Source organism: Megascapheus bottae, chromosome 8, assembly GCF_031878675.1.
Source record: "Megascapheus bottae isolate mThoBot1 chromosome 8, mThoBot2.hap1, whole genome shotgun sequence".
NCBI lineage: Eukaryota > Metazoa > Chordata > Mammalia > Rodentia > Geomyidae > Megascapheus > Megascapheus bottae.
This window is the reverse complement of record NC_143516.1, coordinates 25,079,383-25,098,129: the sequence shown is the minus strand read 5'-3', so window position 1 is coordinate 25,098,129 and position 18,747 is coordinate 25,079,383. Positions and strand designations below refer to the sequence as shown.

Here is an 18,747-nt window from a genome sequence, read left to right as displayed (position 1 = left end):
TCAGCCCTTAACATTACATTGTAGATTTTTTTTTCTAGCTGTGCTCCAACAATGACCCCAGAATTTAGAACTGTGAAATTCTCTGTCATAGAGCTTTGGCCAATCTAGAACATGCCACGCTGCTTTATTGTGCTTTTCACGTCTTATTACCATATATCTTGGTTTTCCCCTTATGTACACACTGCACACACATCTAGTAATGATGTTAGAAGGCCAGCCTCAGAGCCATGGGTATAGTCCTTTCTATATCAAATCTTCAAAGTTGTAACTTAGTGTGTACCTAAATTCCAACCCAGGCTAGTACACACCAGTGCCATTCGATAATGCTTGTACGCTTTTCTTTTTTTCTTTATTTTTTTGGCCAGTCCTGGGCTTGAGCTTAGGGCCTAAGCACTGTCCTTGGAGTTTGTCAAGGCTAGAGCTCTACCATTTGAGCCTCAGCATCACTTCTGGCTTTTTCTATGTATGTGGTACTGAGGAATCAAACCTCGGTCTTCGTGCATGCTAGGCAAGCACTCTACCAGTAGGCCAAACTCCTGGCCCCTACACTCTTCTTTTATATCTGTGCACTGTGCTGGTAAATCATACATATGTGTTATCACAAAGCATCCAAAATGTACTTTTAACCATATTTTCAAATTCTCTTGGGAAGTACAGGACTCTCACAGGCTCAGTTCTAACTGTTTATGTATGCTAACAATAGTTCTTCCTTTATTTCCCCAATTTTTTCATGCTTATATCTTTCAAAGAGAAGGTACAGAAACTCTTCCCTTAATATACTTCTGTTTCAACTGAGTTATCAGCATTGCCACTGAACTTTCATCTATACCTTTTCTATTTGCAAATGTAGAGGGAGTAATTTTTATGACCCACTGTCAAGTTATTTTCAGATGCTTTAGTCACATTATTTCATTCAATCCAAACACTATATACTTCTTCTGGACCATAGTTCACAGAAAAGAAAGCTAAGACTTGGAAAAGTAATCTTTCTAGTTTCATATAAACACTGGGCTCACAGTCTGAGTGCAGGACTGTGGTGCCAACACTTTACATGGCTTATGCAAATAATACTAGATCCATTTCCATGGTACTTTTTTATTTTATTGTCTCAGTAATGTATAGAGGTCTTACAGTTGCATTCGTCAGTTAGTGGGTGCATTACTTCTTGAACATTGATACCCCATCTCATGTTTTGTCCCACTTTCCCTCCCGCACTCTTTTCCAATCATCTTCTTTCCCCCCTTTCCTTCCCTTCCCTGTTTCAAATAAACAAATAAATGTATATGTAATATACCAGGTAACAAAGTCAGATACAGTAACCACATGAGATTAACCATAAGGGGGAACAAAGAGAAAAGAAATAACTGCACATAGTACATTAACAACAACAATCATAAGGATAAACCTCTTCTTTCCATATCCTAGAGTTCATTTTGCTTACCCTCATCCTATATGATCATATGTTCATAGCTTTTGAGCTATTGTGATCCTCTGCTATCAATGTCCTAGATGTGTAATAATTATTACAAATGAGGGAAACAATGGAGTCTATGTTACTTTGTGTCTGGCTTACTTCACTCAATATGATTTTTTTCCACATCTTTCCATTTCCTGGGACGAGGTCATTCTTTCTCATGGCAGCATCTAAGTACCACATTTTCTTGATCCATTCATTTACTGAAGGGCATCTAGGTTGGTTCCATAGCTTAGCTATGGTTAATAATGCTGCAGTGAACATCATTGTGCTATGCCCCTGGATTTTGTATGCCCTTGTTTCTGGACATTTGGGTAAATGCCAAGGAGTGGGATTTCTGGGTCATAGGGGAGCTCTATGTTTAGTCTTTTGAAGAATTGCCATACTACTTTCCAGAGCGGTTGAATCAGTTACACTCTCAACAACAGTGTAGTAGTAATCCCTCCTGGCTATATCCCCGCCAAAATCTGTTCTTATTAGATTTCTTGGTCATGGCCATTCTAACTGGAGTGAGGTAGAATCTCAAAGTTGTTTTGAATTGCATTTCTCTTATGGCCAAAGATGTGGAGCATTTCTTCATGTGTCTATAGGCTATTCCTGTTTACTCTTCAGAAAAAATCTCTCTGTAAGTCTTTAGCCCACCTTCTAATGGGATGGTTGTTTCTTTGAGGATTTGTTTTTGAGAGATTCAATTTTTTGAGCTGTAGGCGTATTTTAGATATGAGGCCTTTGTCTGTTGTATGCCTAGTGAAGATCTCCCACTCTGTGGAATTTCTATTTAACTTGATAGCTATGTTTGTTGCCATACAGAAACTCTACAGTTTAAGGCATTCCCATTTGTCCAAACTTCCTTTAATTTGATATGTTTCTTGGTCTTTATTGAGAAAGTTTCAACCTGTGCCAAGGAGTTCTAGTGTGTCTCCCATTCCTTCTTGTAAAGTTTGCAGGATGTCTGCCTTTACCTCAAGGTCTTTGATCCATTTGGAATTAATTCTAGTGAGGGTGACATAGAAGGATCCAACTTTTGTTTTCTACAGGTGCTTAACCAATTCTGCCAGCACCATTCATCAAAGAGGCTGTCTTTCCTCCATCCTATTTTTTTTGCTCCTTTATCAAAGATTAGGTGACCATAGGTCTATGGATTGATTTCTGGTTCTTCAGTTCTATTCCAATGGTCCTCAGACCTGTTCTTGTGCCAGTACCAAGCTGTTTCATTACTATAGCTTTGTTTGTTCTAATAGCACTGTTCTTTCTGCTAAGGATTTTTTTTGCTATACAGGGTGTTTTATTATTTCATATGGAGTTTTGAATTGCTTCTTCTATTTTCTTAAAGAATGACATTGGGATATTGATGGGTATTGCATTGAATTTGTAGATAGCCCTTGGCAGGATTGCCATTTTCACAATGTTTATTTTTCTAATCCAGGAGAATGGGAGGTTTTTCCAATACCTCAGTTCTCCTTTAATTTCCTTTTTCACGTTTTTAAAGATTTCATCATAAAGGTCTTTTATATCCTTAATTAAGTTAATTCCTAAGTATTTTATTTTCTTTCAGGCTATTATAAAATATGCTACATGTAGGTTCCTCATACATAGCCTTTATTATACTGAGGAATGTTCTACATGGTACTATTTGAGGATCAGATTATGTAAATTATACTATCAAGTATTACAATTTCTAGCACATGGCTTATTGTCTTTAATGGGTAAAGTGACTAAAATGGTAACCATTAGATACTTTCAGGTGAAATGATGTCAAGGAGTTATGTAAAAACTAAATGCACCTTCTATCTGACAAATATCATGTAACCCTTTTATTAATTACAATAAAAAATATTTAAAAAAAACTAAAGTTGGGCCTTTTCAAGTCAGGATGAAATACTTTGTCTTAGCAAAAATTGTTAAATATTAACATGCAAGTTAGGAAGTCATTTCAGAGAACATAATTTACAATAGTCTCAGACAGCAATTAATCTTATACTTGACCTAAAATGGTGTGTGTGAGGGGCCATTTTGAAATTCAGACTGTGTTCTTGCTTTTCCCCAGGTGTTTCAGATTGCATATGTGATTGTGAAAGCAGCCAACTCTCCTCGGCCTGGAAACTGGATTTTGGAACGCTCTTTGGATAATGTGGAATATAAGCCCTGGCAGTATCATGCAGTGACTGACACAGAGTGCCTGACACTCTACAATATCTATCCCCGCACGGGTCCCCCATCCTATGCCCAAGATGATGAGGTCATCTGCACATCGTTTTACTCCAAGATACATCCTTTAGAAAATGGAGAGGTAAGATGAAAAGCTCACCATTAAATTACACTTAATACAGCAAATTGCCCTGTCAGAAAGACTTGGATATATCAGTAATTAATGTCAGAGAGATTTTTTAATGGAATCTAGAAGTACATTTCAATGAGTTATTAAATAAGAGAAGGAAAAAACCCAAAGTGGTTAGAATGTTAACTACCTTTCATGTGGCTCCTATCTGCAATATAAATCAGAAAAGAGGAAATGCATTGAAGTTGGAAAGTCAGTGATTAATTTTACAGAGAAAGAGGACTTTTCTGACAATGACAATTGCTAACAATGAGTAAAGGACTGGAGATCTTAAAGAAAACCTTATAACTGTGTATTCTCAGTCTGAAGATAGAGACAAAAATGGGGAATTCATAAAGGAATAGAATCCATACGCAAAGTTCAAGTTAAAAAGAAAAGAAATGCTGTGAATTTTCCCTGTGTCTTGTCTGTCACCACAGAGGAGTAATGGTGTCTTCCCTTTGGTCCCAACTTTCTTAATGGAAACATGCAAATGCTCCTAAGTTCTATGTGCAAGGACTTCTATACGTACTGGGCTCTTTGCTTAACAGAGTTTAGCTATCCTTTAGTAGATTTTAGCCTTTACATTTGCATTTAGCCAAACCATGGGTTTCTTGTAATTACTTTTGTGCTCTTGATCTAGTTACTTAATAATCCTACATGATGATAAATATGATCAAATGATCAGTATATTTAAACAATACAATACTGACATGTATAGTAGGTACTTGTAAGCATAACAGCATAGCAGTAACTGCTAATATTTGTTAGTCTCCTCTCAAATATCCAAACCTTGACTTTCTGCCTCTTGAACTCCCTAACAACTTTGTGAATCTGTTCCTGACCTATCTCTTTAGTATGGGTGGCTTATTGACTTTCATTCTTCTCATGCAAACAGATTCTCTTTTACTAGTCATGGTGTCTTGAAAAACCCACCATTAGTTTAAAAGATCATAGGTTACAAAAGTTCTTAATACATCCACCCTGTCAATATAGCTGTGCCTACCCAACTTTACACCTGTTCTGACTGTTTAACCTACCATTGGGCTAAATTGTTTAATAAACAGCCCATTTCTTTTCTTTTTTTTTCTTTTTTTTTCAGTCATGGAGCTTGGATTCTGGGCCTGGGAACTGTCCCTGGTCTCTTCAGCTCAAGGCTACTGCTCTACCTCAGGGTCTGGGTGTTGTCCTTGAGCCACAGCACTACTACCAGTTTTCTAGTGATTAACTGGAGATAAGACTCCCACAAACATTGCAACTTTAGTGCCCAGGTTGGCATTGAACCAGCAATCATCAGATCTCAGCCTCCTGAGTAGTTAGAATTGTAAGCATGAGCCACCATACCAGGCTCAGTCAGCCCATTTCTTAATGAAGTGTTGAATAGCTTATGCAATTTATTGAACACTATACCAAAACTGAAAAGCTGAGTTATGTAGCTACTGACTGTTTCCTCCTTGTAATCATATAGCTGATCGAAAGTTCCAGCTCAGTGCCTAGCATAGTTAGAGAGGACCACACACAACTCACGAGCCTGGGAAAAGACCTCCATTCAAAATCTAAAATGTACATTGACTGAATATATATTACCCGTTCTCATTCCTAAGGACAAAGTTTCCATACACTATCCTATTATAAGTTGGAGACTGTTTCTATAAATGTTTGCTGTTCTTTCCACATGGACCTGTGTTTGAAGCTAGTATCATCTTTTATACTTAAATTCAAATTGTATCATGCGCACTCAAGCGCATGTAAGGATGTCTCCAAATACATTGGGAGGAAAGTTAGGTTTCTGACATACATCTATCAGACTCTATTTGGCAATGCTTTTCCAGGAGTGTACACTAGTGTCTCACTCTATTTCAAATTCTATGTTCAAAAATGCCAGTTTGCAAGGAGGGGGCATATTCCAAATGGACCTCTCAGCAGAGATCTCAATCTCCAAAATGATGAGGAATCAAATGCAGTGAACCAAACAGCTGTTCAACTTGCTTTGTACCCAGAAGCAGCCAATTCCTGGGCAGTTCAGCCTAAGATTATAGAAGCAGGGAGTGCAGAAAGAATATCTGGGTATGAGATTAGTTTTTATCCTGAATGTAGTATCTGCTTAAAATGAATAATTCCATAATATTTTAAAGCTATACTTTATCATTTAAACAGATCCAAATCAGACCTTGGTTGTACAATATAAAACATATTTTAATAAATATGTAATACATGTTATATAAAAATCCTCTTATCATATTCTTCCTATATGAATTGTAGAAAGGTCTAGTCTTTAGAATATATCTAGCTGACAACATGGAATAGCCAGACCTGTTTCCTTATTTGCCGATGCCTTTAACAACTAGATAGGTTTTAGTCCAAAATAGCATTCCCTAAAATCCTAAAATCCATCCGTGTATGGTGACTACTCACCAACTAATTCAATTTTCCCTGTGACATGTTTTCTTAAGTCGATCTGTCTCTTGCTTAGGAATGTGATTAAAGTAAAGAACAGAAAGTAATTCAAAATTTTTGAAGCAGAATGAGAGCGTATATGAATAACAATTAAACTCAGGCTTCTCCAGGAGTGTCTGCTTCTTTTATGGTGTGTTTTATGGGATATGTTACATGTTATAAGAAACAGACTTAGATTAAATTAGTACTATTATCCAAGGTTCCCAGCCACCTTGTAAAATAGCTTGACATGACTCTTGATTCTCTGGTAAATACTACTTCTACACTCTAGAAAAAGCATACATTGGTAAAGAAAAATTGATAATTGTTAAATTCAAAAATAGTGTAGAAGAACTGTGTTGTTTGGCTGAGATAAGTACATTACTCAGGAATTTAGAGTCCAAATTCTGTCATTTAATGTGACAGAAAGGGGTACGTAGTTTTTCTAAGCTACCACATTGTGCAGAATAAAAGCATTCCATCATTACTGATTTCTGCCAACCCAGTTCTGCCTATATCAGGTTATACCATTTTCTTTCTGGATTCAGTTTCATCTCATTTGACATATCTGCAGAGCAATGTCTTTCACGAGTCAAAGAAAAGTGTAACTAGTTGTTCCCAAATTATTGCTTCTCTATTCTCCATCCTCCCCAAATCCAATAGAAAGTACACATCGTATTCATAAACTCTTTGTAAAATATCATATCCTTTGTGAAGAAAAACTATTTAGAGATAATAAAAATGCTTTTTAATAAAATAATTTAGAGCCAGGTGCTGGTGGGCCATGCCTATAATCCGAACTATTCAGGAGGTTCAGGTCTGAGTATTGTGATTTGAATCCACCCTGGGCAGGAAAGTCAAATTAGACTCTTATCTCCAATTAACCACCAAAAATCTGGAAGTGGAAGGTTTAAGTGGTAGAGTGTTAGCCTTGATCACAAAATTCAAGTTCAACACTAAGATTCAAGCCCCCAGAGCCAGCACCAAAAAAGTAAATAAATTTAGAATTTATCACTGTACATACAATGTATCTTATACTTAACATGTCATAGGTTTTTCTGTAATTATATACTTTTGATTTTATATACCTTTATTCTAGATATTTTGTCCTGGTATTCAAAATTCTCTTCATCTATGTAAAATGTATCAAAATATACATATAATTCTAATTTTATTTCTCATCTTGTTAGGTTCTAGGATTTTTCTGGTTCATTTTCATAAAGAAATATGAAATTTTCATCTTACATTGAAATTTTATGTTTATGTTAAAGTTTTAATTTAGTAATATAACATATATTTAAAATTTCAATATACTAGTTTCCTTGAGCATTAAGGAACGATGATTTAAGACTTTCTCTGTTTGATAATCCCAGACTCTATTGTTAGTTTATTTTCTAGAGTTTCATTGGTTGCTTCTTTTTATGCTATTTTATAGTTTCATGTACACAATTACTTCATTTAAGAGAAGTTGTATTGAAAGATGTGTGTAGAAAAGATTGAAGGAATGGTGTATTATCTTCATCTAGTAAGCATTTTTTGGAACATCTGCTACCCCATGGCATCTGGAGCTTCTTAAAATACTTAGGTGTAAGTTCTGTGCTGCTTCGATTCTTTTTATTCTCATTATTAGACTACTTCTGTTTTCATATGCAGCCAACATATAGTGACCTGTGTAGATGCCCACATTTAACTTTTGTCCTCTTCTCATAGCCTTGCTGTGTAAAGCACTGTTCATTCTCTCCACCATAACTTGGACAGGAAAAGGTCCATAGGAAAAAACTGTCATAAGATGCAAATCATTTCTTTATACCATCATCTCCTTCATATTGAGTAGGCATCCTTCATCCACTTAGTACCTCCTCAAGTAGCTCAAAAATACATTTTTCTATATTTTATTCCATTTTTCTAGTTGTTGTCACAGAGAGTGTTGTCCCTAATTATGTAATCTCTATCAAAAGATATTAAATCACACAGGCATGTTTAAAAATCTTTTGTATTTAGAATAATGTTGAATTTACATAAATATCAAAACAGAAAATTCTCCTTTCTTTTCACCCAGCTATCCCAAAGGATAATATTTATACAATGCATTTGACAAAAATTGAGAGGCTAACCTTGGTACATTATGATTAAATTATGCTGGAATCAAATTCAGCATACTATATATCTTCTGAATTGCCTCTGATCTATGAGTTTAAGTGATGTTCAGGAACGGTTAAAGAGATGTTTTATACCATGGTTTTCCTTATGTTTTCTTATAATTATATTGGGTTTCTGGGTTTTGGATTGCAGTATTTCAGAAAAGAACAGCTTTGTCAGTGTATCCCTAATTAATATGGTTGCCTATCATTTGTGTATATTTTATTAAGTGTTTTTATTCTTCTAGATATTTTAAAATTTTCAACCTCAGTGTTTAAATAGTCACCATAATATGTAATATAGACTTGTGGTGAGGTGTGGAAAGAACATTTTCTTTCTCACATTCGTAACATTCTTTAAATAGAAATTTAAATCAGAAATAAAAACATAGAGCCGATAAAGGCCCAACCATTAAATTAACATGTATTAATCATAATAATTCAACAATAGAGTTTGTATTTTTAAGGAGACAATATTAACTGAAATTCATAATCAATCCTACTGAGTCTAAGACTAATTAAGCTACCACTTGTCTGGAGATTTCTGGAAATATATGCCAAAACATTTTGAATATTCCAAAATATGATATTCCTAGGGAAAAGTGCATAACTTTGGAGGTGAAACATTGTTTAGGTAAAGATCTAATAAAGGATATTCAGGCTCTTCACTTCATTCTGTTGGTTCCATGCTCCACACTGCCTCTATGTCTTTGTTACAGACATGTAGTCTTTCCACTGACCTCTTTAATCCTAGTGGAATCATGGGGCTGTTTCTTTGACTTTGTTGCTCTAGTACCCTCATTCATTACCTTTCCTGGTTTAGATCAGACCATCCTCTGTTGTTCACCTCATATGGCTTTCAAGAAATCAACAATGCTTAGCTTGTGTGTTTACTGTCAGGATACTTGTAATGTATACCTTAAATCAATTGCCACTGAGAGAGAGACAGAGACAGAGACAGTGATACATACAGATTAATTCTCATTCCAGCATCTTGTACATGTCCCTCAAAGGAGAAAAGAAGTGCACTTGGAGTTGGGAAATAGATTCTCAGAACCTGTGTGTCTCAGAGGCTTGGAAAGAAGGGGTAATGGAGGATCATGGAGAGATTGCCTTGTGTTATGTTATCCAGGCTGTAAACAAGAGAATGTTTTCCAAAACATTAAGAGTTTCATTTGGAAGGGCAATTTTGTATCATCAGGACCAAAAGAGTACGCAGCAGAGACCTGCTTTCCTCTGCTTCGACCTTGACTTTACTAATAGTTATTGCAGGGTGTGAACAACAGACCAGAGGAGGTCTCCATTATTCTATGAGGCCAGCATACCAAAAAAAAAAAAATCCAGAAAATCCTCTGGTGGCTCCTCAGCTACACAGACTTGCATTCCAGCAGAGCCACAGGGAGCCAACTCCATCATCAGCTACCACCATCACCCAAATGCTTCATCTGCCAAAATCAGTTGTGCCAGATGCTACTGGGACCTAGTAACAAGGACAGCCTCTCAGAGGTACCACTGAGAAGGAGGCATTGCTTGATAATTGCCTGGGAACATTTGAAAGATAGATATTTCTGAGACCAGAGCTTTTTGGTAAGGGCTTAGGAAGTCCTGTGCATGTGTTAAACAAGTACTCTGGTTGATTCTGGTGGTGTTCAGCTATTTCTTTTAGGCCTTAGAAAGAAACAGAGTACCAATTATTCAAGGAAAGAAACACTGACAATTCTAACTACTTGTAATCAAAAGAGAATACTGTTTTTTTCTCCTCAGGACATTGCAGAGATGTGTGAACCAAATTTCTGAGTGGATTTGAGCTGAGTAGATAATGTTTGAGCTTTAACATAAGTTGGTTATTGATAGTTGAAGTGGTGATTGGGAGATGGTTGTCTTAATGATATTGATGAGGATGAGCTATGTAGATAAAAATTCTCAAAGGATTCCAGGATTAAAGTTGTAATCCACATTTGTTAGTTTGTTTCTGTTAGGTAAGATTTTTTTCTCAGTCTGTGAGGATTATTATTTTTAATTTATTTGGATTGCCACTAGAGCCATAACTAAATATTCATAGTTACCATGGTGATTTTGCCCCAATTTCCTCCTACAGAGTCCTGAAGGTATTTACATGCATTTTCTTTTCCCTCTTACCAGCCCTTCCCACTCTCAAGAGGACAACTCAATGGAACCTAGGTTTCTTTTGAGTTTGCTTTGAAACATCGTAGTCTCACACTAAAGTCCCTGGAGAAACCATCATTAATCCTTGAAGATTCTTTCTTTCTTTCTTTTTTGTCGAATATATCTATATATATGTAGAGCTTTGATATTATTTTGATTTGCTATGTGACAGAATTTTATAGAGAGACACAATATTTTCCTTATTCTTTTCATCATCTGACATTACAACGATTCTTAGAATTGCAAATTACAGGGGGAAAAAAGAAACAAATCCAAACATGTATAAAATTGATTGGAGACTCTGCTTTGATGTATTCGAATAATGGATATGGTACGATTTTCCTGTATGAGTCTGTGTGGAAATGTGGGAATAGAAATGAGGAATTAGCCTTTCTAAACTACCCCTTGGAATTGTTCCTCTAGGAAGACAGAATGCGTATCTTTTATGAACAGAGAGATTTAGATAGATAATTATTTGGGGCTTCAGAGTTTGTATTTCTAAAAATAGTTCTTGTCTTGTCCATCACTGAGCCAAACAATACCTCCTTTGTGGCGCCTTAAAATCACCCCTTGCAATCAGGAATATACAGAGCCCACCAAGAAATGACATATTACCCTTCCACTTGGAAGAAGCAGAACATTCCCAAAATATTCTACACACATAAAATCCACAGTGCATTTAAGGATTCTTTTATTATTATAGTTCAAATAGGTACTTTTTGTACCAAAGATATAGGAGAGACATTTGTTTTCCTCTTTTCTCTAAGATGGTGACCAGAGTGTGGACTCCCCACTGGACACACACACAAAATAACATATTCAGGAAATCTTTTATCTATATATTAGTATAATATTAGTATAAAATTTTTCTGAGAAACTACCAAGAATGAAATCTTAGAGAGATATCACAAATTAAGAGACTAGGTTCTCTTAGTGTGGTAGAATTGAGATTCCAGAATCTACTCACATGGAGGAGGATAGCTCTGGTTGGGGGTGTAGTAGAAGGCACACAACAATGCATGCTGTCGTTGAGATGTGATGGTTCACCAGATTAGAGTTTCAGAATGTTTTCACCATCCCCTAATTGGGATGTCTCAGCTGCCTCTGGCTGGGCAGAGTGCACAGCCATATAATTGTTGGAATGATTGAAGAGCAGGCAGAGACTAAAAGAAGAAATAAATGAAGCAAAAGATGTAGTGTACTGAAGTGTGAACATCCAGAAGTAGTTTGCAAATGCAGATACAGATTTACCACATTGCTAGGAAGATCATAATAACATCTAATAATTGCACATTAATTTTATGACAAGTGTTGTCCTGTAAGTTTTACCAGTATTAATTCATATATAGTAATCACTCTTCTCTGTATCAGTCATTCTAAAACATTTAGTAGATATCTAAAACACTAGAGCTCTGAATCCCATTATTCTAATGTTTTTCTTATATCTACATGCCCATAATAAAGTTTAATTTGCACATTAGGCATAGTGAGAGATTAACAACTGTAATGAATAATAAAAGAGAGCAGCTAGAAAATTATTCTGCAATAGAATTGTCAGACACAACTATGCTTGGACTTTGGGCCCATTATTAAGTACAAAGAAAGTTACTTGAACACAAACAATGTGATTTGTTGGGAAGCATTCTCTCTGGGTGACTTGTGGGATGATATACGATGTCAAAAGGATGACTCATATCCCAGATGAGGTGGAAGAGGGTAGAACAGGATGCTGAGGTTTTGTTATGCTACTCAGAAATCACATATATGAACTGCTGACTGAAGACTTCTGGAATTTTGGTATAATATTTTGGGGGGCTATTGTTTCAAATACCCATAAAAGCAAAAGGGAAATTTTTAGAGTACTTGTCACACTTTGAAGCTTAAAAACATACAGTACAAAGTAGTCAAAAAAACAACAAAACTAATCCAAGTAGCACTGTGGCTAGCCTTGAGCTGAAGAGCTAAGGTACAGCAGCCAGGCCCTGAGTTCAAGTCTCATGACCTGCAAAAAAATGTAAGAAAATGTAATATTCTTGGGACTGGGCACCTGTGACTCACACCTGTAATCCTAGCTTCTCAGGAGGCTGAGATCACAGTTCGAAGCCAGCCCAGGCACAGAAATCTGTGAGACTCTTATCTCCGATTAATCACCAAACAAAACAAAACAAAAACAAAAACTGGAAATGGCACTTGGGCTCAAGTGGTAGAGCCATAGCCATGAGCTGAAGCGCTCAAGGACAGTGCCCAGGCCCAGAGTTCAAGCCCCATGACAAAAAAAAAAAATAAAGCAAAAACAAAATAAACTCATCCAGGCTTCCATAGCTAGTCATTTTGAGGACTGATCTGAAGTCAATATACTGTGCCCCTGGATTATCAGAAAGGCATACAACTAACCATTCTCCTCATGTGCCAGTTGTTTTTAAAAAATCTTCTGGGCATAGAAAACGTGGAATTCTCTGTGTGATGGATTTCTCTACTTTCTCTCTGTGTGCATGCACAAGCCTTCATTTCAGCTGTTTTTGCTTCTAAGTCTTCACTCATCTAGTAGCATTCCTGAGCCAATGCGCCATTGAAAGACAGGCAAACCATGTAAGATCTGCTGAGTTTCAGCAGTTTCATTTCATATTACCAAATTAGAATCAAATTTTTTTGTTAAAATGTAAATCCCAAGCAAAGGAAGTAGATTAATAATGAACTTGTTTCGATTAATATCAGTAATAGCCATGTTGTTTATGGTGCCTTGCTAGATACAAGTACCTTTTCCACTCTTCAGCGGATTCTCATCAAAGCTTTGGAAATAATTAAAGACAAAAGCTTGCATTGTGCACATCTCATAGATGAGGTTAAGTAATGTGTTCAAGGTCATGTGGTGGTAAATGTTCAACATTAATAACTGGTCCAGATCTTCTGATGGCAAGTCTCATAATCATTCCATTTCATAAATTGAGCCCATTGGTCCAATCAGCTCTCTTCAAAGTGTGCATTTACCATTGCTCGCAAGCTCTTGTATGATGCTATGTGGATAATTAAGTGCCATCCACTCTCTCTACTGGGAAATGAAAAGGCGTGTTGGTGTCTAAAGTTAATCAGCCTCACACAGGAAAGATAACTACTCTTATCATTATTGCCCAACTATACTTGAAAATACAACAAAGGATCTTGAAGCTATTAAATATGTTCCATTCCTTAGGGAACTATTTCGACAATTAAGCCAACATCAAAAGTCCTTCAGACAAGTAACGCCAGTGTAGAACAGTGATGATGACACTTTATAACCTAACTTACAAAGAGATACAAGGAGCTACTTTACCTGGTCTCCTGCTAAGAAATGAAACTGGAGAAAAATCTGCAGCAAAGCCTCATCGCCTGAGGATGTGTACTATTTTGCAGCATAGTAGGCAGACTGCAACCAAATATTTTCATTGGAAATACATAAATGAATAATACTGCTGAATTATGCTTCCTGGGAAGTATGTAAGACATACAACTTACATTTTAATCATGGGCAACAAAATCCTATGACACTCATTTTGCAAAGGAGAATAGCAATCCTAGCAACATTACAAGTTCAAAATTGTGTTTCCCTTCTGTGAGTTTGTTCTCCGGCTTCATTCAGTAAAAGATAGGTATTTTCATATTCATCTGATGAATACCTTCTAAACCAACCCTTATATTAAGTTGGTCCATATGAAATTGTCAATATTTGACTTTATATGAATAAAATGCAGTTTCAGGATGTTTTGACTAATGTAAAAAAATGCTTACAGAAATTTAAGCAGTCCTAAATATACCCTTAGCTGAATTAAAATTCTCTAGTAAATGTAGTAAAGGAAACTCAAACTACTTCACTGAAAAAAATCATTTCTAAAGTATGGTTAGGTACTTTATAAAATATTTTTGTTGCTGGATAAATTAAGTGGTGAATGTTTAATTAATACTACACTTGCTTTCTTAATTTTGTTAGGAAAAGAAGAGTGGTAAATAGCATTTACATATGGAACTACATTGAGAATCATGGAAAACTGTACAGAAATTGAAAATATATTGTTAGTGGTAATAATTTTTGGAGCCATATGGCATGGGTTGATAGATTATAATACAATTATCTGTATATCTGTGTTTCTACAGAAATACATTCTAGTTCCCTGGCATGTTCAATGTGATCATATACATACAAATTCTCTTTTTCAAGAATGACAGCTGTCACCTTTCAAGAAGTATTTCACATATTTTTAGATCTCATATACACTTGCACTTATCTACTATTCTCTTCAGGATGAATTACTTTATTGCAAGATTATTTGTGAAGACTTAAAGATTATGTCAAGGAATAAAAGCTGTATATAGAAAAAAGGGTCATAGCAGTGATTTAATTTTGCTGTCTTTCTTATCTCCAACTTACTTCAGTGGAAGAAAAACATTTGCTCTTTCTTCTTACAATTTGTTATGTTACGCCCATTTATCTTGTAAGGAGATAAACTTTTATGTCGTATTAGCTATAGCAGAGGAATTTTTGTACACTTTTATCACTACAAAGCAAATGCTTTCCTGAAAAGATAGCATACCAGAAATATGACTAGGATACAGTTTCAGCTTTAGCAATAAATGGTTTGATATTACAAATAAATTTCATGAGTGTATATAAGCCAAAGAACAGAACTCAATGTTTAGCTGTTTATTCCATTAATAAATTTCAAGTATCTATGTGGACAGCACTGTCTTAGGTACAGGGGAAATGTATATTATGCTTGGGGACATCTAATAAGGAAGAAGCTGGTAAAGACATTTTTAACATGGGAAAGGCCTAGTGAGTAAATGAAGAGTTGTGTGCGTATGTGTGTGTGACAGATGAACAGATAGACAAACCAACAGAGGCAGATAAAGTAAGACAGATAAACAAAGCAATGGTGTTAGTGGGATATCGACGGCATATAAAGACACGTACCAAAAGAGCAAGAGAGATGAAGACTAGAGAAATCAAGAGTCCAACAGAGACCAACAAAAAATAGAGTAATAAAGGAAAAGAGAAAAATAGATCACACACACACACACACACACATCCATAGGCCCACACATCAGGACTGGAAATGGCAGGAACTACATGGCTGCCACATAGAAAATGTGGGAGGGAGTGACAGGAGGCAAAGTGAAGGGAGGCAGGCTTAGTTCGCAGCAAATGTTTTGACTTATCATGATTACTCCAGCTACTGAATAAATGAATAAATTGGGTAGTAGTGCTGTCTCTACTGAGCTGTAAAAGAGTTTTAGAATGAGAAAATTCAACTGTAAACTTCTACTTTGAAAGAAAACCTGCCTTCCAGAACATCAGAGAAACAGATTTCAGGGCAGCAGAATTCTTTGTCTATATATTAATTATGGTTATATGTTTGTTAAAATAAAGACCTTTATCACCATAATAACTTAAAATATTGAAGGGTTTGGCTCTAGTATATACAACATATCCTTTTGCTATTTTTCCCAGAGGGCTCACTCATTGAGGGTTATACCCATTAAACCAAGGAGGCCCCATTCCCAGAGGACCAGTGTTTAGACCCCTGTTTTTTCCCCCAGTGATTTAACAATTCTTCCATTGACAATAAGACCTTAATAATTCCCCCCAAACGCCTGAGATAATCCTTAACTTGTAAATTACTGTCACAGATAAGCCAGTCCAGCTGGCAGAAAGATAGATGTCCTTTTTTTTTTTTTTTGCCTGGATTTCACACTTAGAAAAGTATACACATTTTTTTGGGAGATTATGGTGATATGATACAGGGCACTAATCAAACCCAAATGGAGGGGAAAAAAAGCCAAATCCACAATAGCCAGCACTTCATTATTTAGAGTGTGTTGTTTTGTGCTATGACATACAATCTACTAGTTATTACCTATGGTTCTTACTAACAAGGCTATATTGCTTATGTGAGCCATTTCCTCCTCTTTCCAGTTACAATGGCCATTATCAAGAAAACTAATAATAACAAATGCTGGCCCAAAGGGAACTCTACTACTACACTGTTGGTTTGGGATGTAAACTTGCTCGATCTCTCTGGAAAGCGGTATGGAGGTTTCCCAAGATTAAACATAGAGCTTCCCTCTGACCCATCAATTCCTATCCGATAGACCATAAACCAGGCCACACTAAGGCTACTAGCACAACCATGTTCATTGAAGCATTATTTTCCATAGCCAGGATATGCAGTCAACCCAAATGACCCTCAGTGGATGAATAAATCAAGAAAATATGATATATATATATGTATATACATACATACACACGATGTAATTCTACACCTCAATCAGAAAGAAGATACTGTACCATTTATAAGGAAAGACATGAAAAAAATTAAGTTGAGGTAATCCAGACACAAAGAAACTTAGATTGCATGGTTTTTCTTATTTTGGTAATTAGATTGTGCCTAAAATCTACAAGTAAGTACAATGGATGGCAAAAGAATAAAAGTACATAATAAAGTATACAGATTTCTAGGCATTCACAGAGTGAGACCAAAGAAGGCTAGTCTTAGGAGAGGATCACATAGACACAATAGCTATGTGCAAGTGACCATATGACCATATAAAATAATATTTATAAAATCGAATACCAGTCAGTGGAAATAAGATTTTATTTTCTTTCTCGTGGCTTTTGTTTTCATTACCTTTTGTCTTGTTTGTTTATCTGTCTTTGGGAGGATAAGTGGGGCCTAGAAATGGCAGGACAAAGGATGAATAAGTGCAGCAGTAGTACTCAGTGCAGTAGTGGTACAATAGGTTGAAAATGGACTATACAACTTGTGGGTGGGGACAGAAAGGAAAAATTGAGAAAAAGCAGGGGTCCTGGTGACATTTTCCAAAAATAATTTATATACTTTATCTGACATTTAATTGTAACCCATCTGTATAATAACAATAAATAAATTTTAAAATATAGTTACAAATAATAGACCAAACCAACTACAATAGCATGTCGGCTGCCACTAAGGTTGAAGATTTTCAGTATTTGAATAGTTTTTAAATCACTTAACTGACATATTGTTTAGTGCGTCATACACCAAAATAATGAATGTTAATCCATCCTTGAAATGAAATAAATAAACAAATAAAATAATGCACAGCACTGAAATATTTAAGTAAACTATAGAACACATGTATCACAGTAGACCCACAGAATTATAATGGATCTAAAAAACTCGACCAACTCATGACTTGATAGACGTCACCAAAAATTACCAGTGGTATTGGTATATCCCACTTTATGTCATAGGTACTTTCTATGTCATATGTTGTATACATGACCATTGTCAATGATTACATCTGCTTTCTGTGTTTCCTATATTATTCCTTTTTCTTTCCTTTTTGTTGTCAGTCTTAGGGCTTGACTCAATGCTTAGGCACTGTCCCTGAGCTTCTTTGTATTCAATGCTAGTGTTCTACCATTTGAGCCATAGTACCATCCAGTTTTTTTGAGTTTACCAGAAAAAAGATTCTCAAAGACTTTCATACCTAGGCTGGCTTTGAACTATGATCATCAGATCTCTCAGCCTCCTATGTAGCTAGGATTATAGATGTGAACCACTGGTACCTAGATAATGCTATCATTTTAGAGTGTACTCCTTATTGAAATAAAAATAACTAGCAAAGGATTCTGTTCTACCAACAACAGCCTCAAACATCTGAGGCTTTCTTTATCTCCATGGTTGCTTTGTTTTGTCTTGTGCTAAGCTCTACTGAAGGTGTGTACACACATCACACCTCCTTCATCACAGAAACAAGATGTGAAGTAAGCAATACCACATCGGCTTGTAGAAATGCACTCAATGACATTCATGCCATGATGAAATAACTTAGTAAACAAAGCATATTTTTTTGCCAGTCCTGGGCCTTGAACTCAGGGCCTCAGCACTCTCCTTGAACTTTTCAAGGCTAGTGCTCTACCACTTGAGCCACAGCACCTCTTCTACCTTTTTCTATGTACGTGGTACCAAGAAATCAAACCTAGGTCTCTGTGCATGCTAGGCAAGCACTCTACCACTTAGGCCGAACTCCTACCCCCAAAGAAAACATTTTTAAAAATGTAGCTTTACATAAAGATTGTCCCTGTATAAGATAAACAGTAAAACCTCAAACAAAATCCTGTAACCACAGAACAAAAACATCTAATTGTGAATGGAAGACTGCAAATCATTTTTTCTTTTTTTTTATTGTAATTAGTAAAA

At 35.9% G+C, this 18,747-nt stretch overlaps 1 protein-coding gene across 1 annotated transcript in view; it reads left to right on the top strand.

Moving 5' to 3' along the window:
* The window catches only part of Lama2 (laminin subunit alpha 2), a 392,099-nt gene that overhangs the window by 31,125 nt on the left and 342,227 nt on the right, over positions 1-18,747 (top strand). The window contains exon 4 of the mRNA XM_090337749.1: positions 3,522-3,764. Within this exon, the coding sequence (XP_090193875.1) occupies positions 3,522-3,764 (243 nt within the window). The remainder of the gene's footprint in view (positions 1-3,521; positions 3,765-18,747) is intronic.